The following is a 10,849-nucleotide window of genomic DNA, read 5'->3' on the forward strand; positions in this document are numbered from 1 at the left end:
GAAGATGGGTTTCCTTTTTCTTTTAAAAAAATGGACAGCAGATATTCTTTGATGAGCAAAATTGCTTTGCAAGTGAGTGCACTTAGTTCCAGATACGAGTCTTAAGTATCAATCGAGAAACAGTCCTTAAATGACAAGTACTTACAGCATAATATATCAAAAGGCAAAACAGTATATGAACCAGAAAAGGCTAAAATCTTTAAAGCAAAAATCCCTTTTTTGTGAGAGTCAGAAACTAGAAATGCTGTCACAGATTGCCCAGCCTGTTTATACTTACTATTAAAAAACCACATTTTAGAGGCAGTGTGATATAGTAGAAAAATCACAGGCTATAGTAGAAAAATCACAAGCTACTGTGATAACGCTGGGAAAATTCCGAGCTTGAGTCCTGTCATCTGCTACAGAAAGGGCGCTGAAGTGCCTGCCTCTTTGCTGAGCCGGGCTGTGTAGGAACAGATAAAGCAGCAGCCAGCCGCACAGCATGAATGCAGACAGGCCCCAAATGGTGGTCACTGTTACCATCAGAGTTCCGTAAAAGAAATTAGTACTTCACCCATGTGGAAATGGAGGGCTAGAAGCCAGTCTGGAATTATGCTTCAAAACTACATTTAAGCACATAGTACTGTATAAATAGAGCACCAGTTATCACTGAAAGGCAATAAAGGCAGTCAATATACAAACCTGGTCTTTAAGAAATGTGAATTCTTTTACCCAAAGAAACATTTATTGAGCACAGACTTTCTTCCCAGCATAAGCCCAAGCGAGGAAGCACCAGATGAATGATACAGTCAGAGCTGGAAGAAGCTGAAGGCTGAGTGTTGAAACCTGAAGGCAGATCATCAGAGCACGCAGAAGAGCTGAGCAAGGTACTGTGAGCGCTCGGGAGAAGGTCGCCTGACTCTCTGGAGCCTCAGGGCGGGGGCCAGGCAGAGGCCCAGAGGGTTCCGGGTGATGGTGTCTGCAGCCTTAGGAGGCAGTGGCTGGACAGGATTCTGCAGAGCGACCTTGGGGTGAGATGACCCTGAGGAAGAAGTGGCAGGGAACTGTCCCTTGCAGGGTTAAACGATGACACTGCTCTTACAGAAGGTCACTCTGGGGACATGCAGGCTGAAAGGGGGCACAAGCGGGTCGGCTAGAAGCTTCTGCCCATGAGAGTCTCGGAGAGGAAGGCTGCCGTCGTGCCCGGGAGAAACGGTCCAAACTGGAGCGGGAGCAGGCGAGGGAGACGAGGCATCCAATCAGGGCACTTCCACGTGAAACCTCAAAGCCCGATGACCCATGAGATGGACGGGCCGCTCAGGCTGGCTCAGAGCTCCCGCCTGAAGAAACGGGTGGGTGGGGACACCAATTATGGTGCCAGAGAACAAATGGGGTTCATGGGCTAGAAAAGAGTATTAGTTCACTTGGGGTCATGTGAATTTTGAAGGGCTTAAGGGAGATGTTAGTTGTATTAACAGCTAAAAAGGAAAGCAAAATTAATTTTCCAGGGAATTTATAAGCCAAGAACCACATAGGACTGTTTAAATTACTGAGAAAACTCTTCAGTTGCTGCAGTTGTCAAGTATGAACTATGCCACAGATGAAGTTGAAACCTCATTGTTTTTGTTTGCAGGCACTGCTAAACCAAAATGGATTTAAAACCAGTGTTTAGACAGGATCAGCAAATAGGCACTGCCTGGGTGAGCCTACAGTCTCTGAAGAAGTGGCAATTCTGTACCTTTGAGGGCTGGCGTTTCTCCAGTCACTTCATGGGGACTAACACACCCTCAGTTATTTTTCTTCTTCACAGGCGTAGTCCTACAGAGCAACACAGTGGTGAGCAGCCCTGGGGGAGAAAGGTACTCAGCTATGCAGTCAGAAATCAATCTTTCCCTTTCCTAAGGAAAGCTGCCTTCATGGGCAAAGCAGACATCATGAACAAATGAATCACACACAATTTCACTGTGTAATAGGGGACACTTGCTCAAGTGTAAAGGCTTTATTAAGACACAGTAAGAAGAAGGATCTTAGGGATTTGGTTTACACACTTGGACAGCCTATAAGAATTAATTACAAGCTTCTAGACATAAAAGCCAGATAAACACACACACACACCAACACAATAAAATAATATCTTGCTTTTTCAAAGGCAAGACCAAGCCAATATAGCTCTTTCCCACTGAAGCCCATGAGCTTGAGACTCTCAGCTTCGTTCAGAGACCCCAGGCTAAAATTCAGACACCAAGTATTGTAACTCCTAATGGGTAGAGCTGAAAAATATTGCAAAACTCTCATGGAAGCTGCGAGTAATCTCTAGCTGGAAAGAACAAACACTTTTGGAGGGAAGGGAGGAAGGGTAGTATAGGCAAGGGGATTAAGATGGTACAAATCTTCAGGTAAAAAATAACCTACAAGGGTATGTTGTACAACATGGAAAATACAGCCAATGTTTTATAATAACTACAAGTGGAATATGACCTTTGCAATTTGTGAATCACTATATTGTACACCTGTAACATATAATGTTGTATATCACCTATAGTTCAATTTAAAAAAGAAAAAAAAGGAGTACCTTCAGTTTCCTAGGCTCAGTGACAAGTGCTATACAAGTTGGCAAAGTAAATGGAAGATTATTTTTTGCCCTTTTCATACATGAACTGAGCATTACCACCCAGAAGTCATTTACTGTGTGATGCCCCCTGGAGAAGCTATTCCTCCCTCAGCCAAATGTGCACAGCCCTTTGCCTACACTTGCTGAACACTCGTGTCCCTTTCTAACCTGAGGATGGTAGTCTGTGCCTACATTTCCCGTCCTCTTTTAGAGAAGGGCAAGCCTGCTTTACCCCAAAGATCCTAACATAATGGCTTTGTATAGAGTCAGCATGGATTAAATATCCTCGAGGAAATGTTTGACTCACTGAATAAAGTAAAGACGCCCTAAGAGAGAACGCGCCCTCCCAGAAGAGCATTGTGTCTAGTCTACAGGCAACACCAAATATGAGCCTAGAAAAATACACTGGGGGTATAACTTCCATTCTTAACCTGTTTACCTATCCATGCTCTGCTATATGACGATGTCAAAACAAAATTATCTGGTACTTTTACAGGTCATGTAGCAAAATTTTTATTATATCTCACTCATTCAAAGAGATGCATTTCTGGTTAGCTAAGTCATGTCTGACTCATTTGCAGCCCTAAGGATGTAGCCCACCAGGCTTCACTGTCCATGGGATTTTCCAAGCAAGAACACTGGAGTGGGTTGCTATGCCCTCTTCCAGGGGAACTTGCTAAGCCAGGGATCAAACCTACATCTCCTGTATCTGCAGGCTGATTCTTTACCACTGAGCCACCAGGGAAGTCAGTTTAAATCCAAATTCTTATAAATCAAACACTTTGTTCACTGCAGGAAAGTTTTGAGAACCTATATGATAAGTCTTTTGCAGGATAAAGAATTCACCTCTCAAGTCAAAAGAGTGAAAATAAATAATTCCCTCCTTCCTCATCCCTCTTCTCCATTTGTTCTTCCCTCTCCCTCTTTTTTTCTTCTTTTCTATGTTTTAGTAAACTTGGGTTAAAGCTTATATAAAGAGAAGTATTTAATTTAACATAGTTAACTTCAATACAACAGTGCATATGTGGAGTTTCTTAAAATTTGAAACATGGTTAGAGGCATAAAAAAGAGATGGAAAACATACTCTTTCAAAACAGTCCACATACAGGCCCAGTTACAGAAGTGGTTCTGAAGGTAAGTACAGTGGAAACAGCTCGGTCCACTTAGGGTACAAGGACTCGTCTTGGATCCTAGACGGACTGGCTCACCCTCCAGTACACAGACCAACAGACCTCATGGGCTCTTCCTTATCTGGAAAGAGCGCGCACTGTCCAAAGACTGGGATTAATATTCTGAAAATATCTTTATGTCTCCCGCCTTTTTCTTAGATCAGAGAATGAAGAATCTGATAACACAGCTGACTAAACGCGTCCTAGGCTGGGCTGACTCACACATCATCACCAAATATAGAGAAACACCCTCAGCCCACTGAGTTGGGCCATAGATTCACCAAGGATTCAGATGCGAGTTTATGCGCATGCAGAATTACAGAGACTGTGCTCAGTAAACCTGCCTTACAGAAAGACAGATGTGAAAATGTCAGGCTTTGTGTGGTGGTACAGCGATGGGACAGCACTGTTAGCAGACTGAATTCTAAGCCAGCTCACAAGATTTCCAACCCCTCGTGTGACACCTCATCTAATCCCTTTCTCTTGCGTAGGGACAGGTCTTATGATTTTAGAAGGGATTTTACAGATGTAATTAAGATCCCTCATCAGTCAACTTTGAGTACATCAAAAGGGAGATTATTCAGGGTGGACCTGATGGAGGTGAGCTCCTAAGAGAAAGGCATCCTTGCTTTTTTTTTTTTTTTTAATTTTTGTTTTAGTATAGTTGACTTACAATGTGTTAGCTTCTGCAGCAAAGTGACTCAGTTACATAGATACATATATCCACTCTTTTTCAGATTCTTTTCCCTATTGGCCATTACAGAGATTCGAGTAGAGTTCCCTGTGCTGAACAGTAAACCCTTCAGTTCAGTTCAGTTCAGTCGCTCAGTCGTGTCCGACTCTTTGCGACCCCATGAACCGCAGCATTCGTTATCTGTTTTTTATATAGTAGTGTGTACATGTCAGCCCCAATCTCCAGTTTATCCCTCTCCCGCTTCCCCGCTGGGCTTCCCTGGTAGCTCAGCTGGTAGAGAACCCACCTGCAGTGCAGGAGACCCTGGTTCTCTTCCTGGGTCTGGAAGATCTCCTACTCCAGTATTCTTGGGAACATTCCCTGGTGGCCCAGACGGTCAAGAATCTGCCTGCAGTGTGGGAGGCCTGGGTTCAGTCCCTGGGCTGGGAAGATCCCCCGGCTGGGAAGATGATTCCCCTGGAGAAGAGAACGGCAACCCACTCCAGTATTCTGCCTGGAGAATTCCATGGACAGAGGAGCCTGGCAGGCTAGAGTCCACAGGGTCACAAAGAGTCAGACAGGACTGAGTGACTTTCACTTTCATTTTTCACCCTTCCCCCTTGGTTATCATAATTTTATTTTCTGTATCGGTGAGTCTATTGCTGTTCTGTAAATAAGTTCATTTATATTATTGTTTCGATCCCACATTTTAGACAAATATATGATAGTTGTCCTTCTCTGCCTGACTTCACTCGGTATGACAGTCTCCAGGTCCCACCCATTTTGCTGCTAACGGCATTATTTAGTTCTTTTTATGGCTGACTTATATTCCATTGTGAAGAAGTTAGCCGCTCTGCGGTGAGAGGGCCTGGGGAGGGATTTTGCATCAGGAGCCCAAAGGAAACCAGCTGCTGAAAAAAGTCCCCAGCTGAAGACCAGCACGAAAGCAGAGGCCTCAGTCCTAAAACCCCAAGGAGCTAAATTCCTCCAGCAACCGTGTGAGCTTGAAGGAGGGCCTCAAGCCTCAGCTGATGACCTGGTTGCCACCTTGTGGCCTTTCGAAGCCCTGGGCACAGCGCCCAGCTAGTCCCTGCCCGATGTCTGACCTAGAGGACGGTGAGAAAGCACGTCCCCGGGGCGGTGGTTCACGGCACAGACGCAGAAAACCAGCGCGGGAAGCATCCCTCCGAAAGCACGGGCGTGCCGGCGGCTTCCCGCGGCGCGTGAAAACACAGGCGAGTCTGTGCAGACTGCCGCTCGCGGGAGACATCTAAGCAGCGCTGCGGGTTTCTGCCAGCGTTTCCCCGGAACAGCCTGTTACAGACAGACCCACCCACGACGGAGCTCGCTCTTTTCATGGGCTACGTGCCTTTGGATAGTTCCCACACTATAGCCCGGAAAAGACTCAGGAAGCCCCGGGTGCCCCCTTTTCCACTGTGCTCCCTTCCTGCAGCGCTCGCTACCTTACCTTCTCTCTGTCCTTCTAATATTATGAGATCTACATACTTTGAAGAAACTATGAAGACGAAAAGCCATTAAGAACTGCCTTTGAACAGGAAGCATTCCAATTTAACGAATGTCGTTGGACCATTTGAGCAGGAATACATAAAATGTATGCAAATACGAATGAGTGTCTAAACCACCGTTATTTCTGAATACTTTGGCTGGAATCTCCTTGACAGAGTCCAGTGGGCTACAAACTTCCTTTACAGCTTCGACCTTGTTTCACTAACCCCAAAGGGAAAAAAATGTTCTGGCCAAATTTTGATGTGACTGGAAAATGTAGGCTAATTCACCACTTTGTTTGGAAACGGACACTTTTCTTTGAAAGTTTTATATACTCAAAAAAAAAAAAAGTGTTTTTCTCAGATGGTACCCTGTGGCAAACATTCGTCACACTGAAAAACTCTTTTTAAAATATGCACTTATGTGCTCTGTTATTATACCTTCCCTTTGTCCAGATTAATATTCATGTATTTAAAACAATAGTCTACTCTGAACATATTTTTATGTACATTAATGGTGTAAAAATAAAACATTATGCAGTCATAATGTTAAGATTGTGTGTGGGGTGTGTGTGTGTGTGTGTGTGTGTATGTTTAACTGTTTTAAGTGGGAAGTATGGCTATATGCTGAGTCAAAGAAATTCATTGGAGTTACTTTTACCCCTAAATGGGGTTTAGTTCAGTCACTCAGTCCTGTCGGACTCTTTGCAACCCCATGAATTGCAGCACACCAGGCCTCCCTGTCCATCACCATCTCCCGCAGTTCACTCAAACTCACGTCCATCGAGTCGGTGATGACATCCAGCCATCTCATCCTTGGTCGTCCCCTTCTCCTCCTGCTCCCAGCATCAGAGTCTTTTCCAATGAGTCAACTCTTCGCATGAGGTGACCAAAGTACTGGAGTTTCAGCTTCAGCATCATTCCTTCCAAAGAAATCCCAGGGCTGATCTCCTTTAGAATGGACTGGTTGGATCTCCTTGCGGTCCAAGAGACTCTCAAGAGTCTTCTCCAACACCACAGTTCAAAAGCATCAATTCTTCAGCACTCAGCTTTCTTTATAGTCCAACTCTCACATCCATACATGACTACTGGATACACCATAGCCTTGACTAGACGGACCTTCGTTGGCAAAGTAAGTCTCTGCTTTTGAATATGCTATCTAGGTTGGTCATAACTTTCCTTCCAAGGAGTAAGCGTCTTTTAATTTCATGGCTGCAGTCACCATCTGCAGTGATTTTGGAGCCCCCAAAAATAAAGTCTGACACTGTTTCCACTGTTTCCCCATCTATTTCCCATGAAGTGATGGGACCAGATGCCATGATCTTCGTTTTCTGAATGTTGAGCTTTAAGCTAAATGGGGTACACATATTCAATACTTGCAAAGTTCTAGGTTTTTCTAAGTCTCATTTATGTTCACTTTACCAGGAGAACATATTTCAAGAGTAAATATATGCTAGGGAAGTTTTATATGAAATGGTTTGTATTTTCCAGTAGTTGTTAAAAATTATACTGTATATGAGGAAAAACTTTCAGTTAACGGTCCACTACTGTCTTTCAATCCTGACAAAGAGGTCACTTCTTAAATATTAAAAAGAAAAAATATCCTATTATGCCAAACAATAAAGTGTCTCTGGTAGTGGTTTAGTCGCTCAGTCTTGTCTCTTTGCGACCCCACGGAGTATAGCCCACAAGGCTCCTCTGTCCTTGGAATTTTCCAGGCAAGAGTACTGGAGTGGGTTGCCATTTCTATCTCCAGGGGATCTTCTTGATCCAGGGATCAAACTCAGGTCTCCTGCATTGCAGTGGGTCCCTTGCATTGCAGGTGGGTTCTTTATTGACTGAGCCGCCAGGGAAACCCAGAGAAAGCATCACTAGGTGAGCTGCTTTGGGGCTGCTCTGTGATAATACAGCGAGTGATAATTTATAGATTATGTGACAGGCCTTTATTGTAATATATTTAATTTTTCCTGGGAGAAATTTTAGATGATGTTTCAAGATTTATTATTTTCCACTACAGTATTAAGTCTATAAAGATAATAATAATACTGCATGGTGGTTAACTTAGGGGGCTGCTAGGGTTATTGTTTGGTCTCTTATTTTTTCAATGACATTGCCCAAAATAAAACAGAGTAAGAAGTTAACATGACTATAAAATATACCTAACAAATAAGGCAGAAAATGTACCAAGTAAACACACCATGTTTTGAGTACAGTCACATTACTCTTTCTCCAGTATAATTTTTATTTGGACAAGTGGTAATTTTGCAAACTTAAAACTTGCAAGTAGTTTTATCTTTCCCAAGGAAATAAATAACTGCTTTAAAAAAAATCAAGAGAGAGAAGGATGATCATAGGAAAAGAGTTTCAGGGACAGTAATTATACTTAATAAAATTGTGTCAATACATAAAAAATAGAAAAAGATAAACTAAATATTTAGCTGGCAAAATGGTTTGCCATGATGCCAGATACAGCAAAATGTGTGGCTAAATTGTGCTGAAAGTATTTTTTTTAAGTTTCAGATTATTCAGGTCTTCTTGCAATTCTAAGGAAGTGCAAATGAGAAGATAGATTCCTCATTCCTCGAGTGGGATTTGTTGGGATGGGGGGTATCATTTTATGCTGTGCTCCACTGATTTTCAGATTGATTTCATACAAAGTGGTCCCCTCCAGGAATTCCACAGACCCTTGGGGCACAGGACAAGCACACTCTCCCTCTACAGTTTCAGTTCTGCTATTATTCTAAATGCTGGTTATGTGATGATGGTCTTCCCAAACAAGGCTTTAAAACTTCTAACCTATTTTATTCACATGAATGTGTAGTCAAAAGAGAAAAAGAGCTATTCAGTAGCACACCATTCTTTCTCTTACATTCCCTCTGTTTATCAAATGGTATAGTGAAAGAGGCAAAGGTGTTCTTACAGAGGATCCAATGCCTTCTCCCATTAGCAACTGACACCTAAATATAGCCCTGCTGAAATTCCCAGGGCTACAGCTGAGAACACACCGCATTCCATTCAACTTTAAATGACAATGAAATAAGCAACCACCGTTTACCAATTAGTTCATTTTCAATAGATGTATTTGTAATCAATATCAAAAGTCTTTGGGGTTTAAATTCTCAACTTCAAGAATAACATCCACTGGAAACTAATCAGTTCCTAATGTAATAAACAGTAGTGACCTCAATCACGCATGAAGACAGCAGTGGTGATGTTGTGTAGAGGTTGGGTGGTGGGTATGATGGCATTGGCCAGGGTTTGAAAGCCTAACGATGGTATTTTCTCTGCTTATCATCTAAGACAATAGCATCGCTCTTCGCTCATACCGCCTGACCCATCTAGAACATACCAGGGGAGGGAAAAGCTAAGGATAAAGATAAAACCACCAGAAAGAATGCTCACAACAACCACCCCGGGTAGGCTGGATGTCAAAACTAAAAACTGAAAAAAAACCCAGTAAATATTTCATTTCTCCTTCTCATAAACTTTCCTAACTATCCCTCAAGCGCCTAAGTCCAGGATTTACTTCCCACCGTAGTAAGACCTTGTATCCAGACTCCTGGAGTTAAAATTGTTACGTGTGTGCTCCCCTATCAACTCCGAGAAATATACCATCATCCTAAAAAGTGATATCGAAATCACTACAAGCCTTTGGAACTGATGAGTTTCTACGAGTTTTGTGTATAGGCAGAAAACGAAAGACAACACGCAGAAGCAACATAAGCTAGGAGGACGGTGTGAGCATTCATAGTGAAACCAAGTGATAGCTTTTGCTGCGGGCGAAGCACAGACTGCTCATTGCAAGGAAAACCAACAGCCCCTGGAGAAGGAGGGCTTGAGAAGCCCGGAAGTAACGGGGACCTGACCGTGGTACTGAAAGAGAACCATTTGCAGATGTGATCACGTCTCCTAGAATCCACAGGGCATATCTTTGCTTTTAAACTGAAGCTTAAACAAGCTAAACGTCCAGTGATTTTCGCCCTAAAAATACATATGTATATGTTGAAACTTTCTCTTATGATAGATCAGCCTTTAGCATGCCCAGCATCTCTTTCCACAACAGTCTCTTCTGGAGTGCTCGGGTAATTCCAGATCGAAAGGTATTTTATTCTACCTGAGAAGCAGGACTCGATATTCTGACCAACTCACAACGCTTAGAATTCTACAGGAAGCTTACACTTGGCGATCTCGATTCTAGTTGCATTTCTTAAACTCAGATGGGATCACGCCTATCCAAAAGACTTTTCAGAATGAAGCTCCACTGAAAAAGAACACTCCAAACTCTCCCTATAATTTGTTGTGTTAGTCGCGCTGAGTCTATCCGACTCTTTGCGACCCCATGGGCTGTAGCCCGCCAGGCTCCTCTGTCCACGGAGCCTTGAAACTCTAGATAGATTGGCAGTTCACCAATATGGACAATTTTCATCTTCACCTCATAAAACTAATAAAAACCGGTTCTTTAAAGAGGCATTACGGGACCCACAGTGAACACAGATGTAGGTCTTTCTTCAGATTCTTTTCCAGCCTTGACAAACCCAAGAATCAAGGGGGCCAAATACATCGAAGTGTTAACACTGCACTGAAAAAAAAAAAAATCCTCCCCACAAAAGACACCTCGGCAGGAAGCGAAGGAAACACGCTCCTCTGGTGCAAAATGGACAGTGGGAACGAAAGCAATTTACATGAGAAAAGATCGTTAAAAAAAAAATATATATATATATATATATGCAACTCATCCAAGTGCGAGACTTACGTGTTCCGTCAAAGCGGGTGGCGATGGTGTCCAGGAAGGTGTTCTGGGGCGCCAGCAATCCTTTCATAACCGGCATCTTTCCAGCGCGGTGTGAAATTCTCCATCAAAGTTTGTGCAGGAGGATGGCTCGGGAGGAAAGTGCCAAGAAGCGGAGTGGGG

At 43.2% G+C, this 10,849-nt stretch overlaps 1 protein-coding gene across 1 annotated transcript in view; it reads right to left on the minus strand.

Moving 5' to 3' along the window:
- Positions 1–10,797, minus strand: part of KCNH8 (potassium voltage-gated channel subfamily H member 8) — a 476,728-nt gene extending 465,931 nt beyond the window's left edge. Inside the window, exon 1 of the mRNA XM_040263440.1 lies at positions 10,691–10,797. Within this exon, the coding sequence (XP_040119374.1) occupies positions 10,691–10,766 (76 nt within the window). The 5' untranslated portion in view covers positions 10,767–10,797. The remainder of the gene's footprint in view (positions 1–10,690) is intronic.
- Positions 10,798–10,849: the final 52 nt, after the last annotated feature.

The sequence above is a fragment of the Oryx dammah genome, unplaced genomic scaffold (assembly GCF_014754425.2).
Source record: "Oryx dammah isolate SB20612 unplaced genomic scaffold, SCBI_Odam_1.1 HiC_scaffold_2, whole genome shotgun sequence".
Classification (NCBI taxonomy): Eukaryota; Metazoa; Chordata; class Mammalia; order Artiodactyla; family Bovidae; genus Oryx; species Oryx dammah.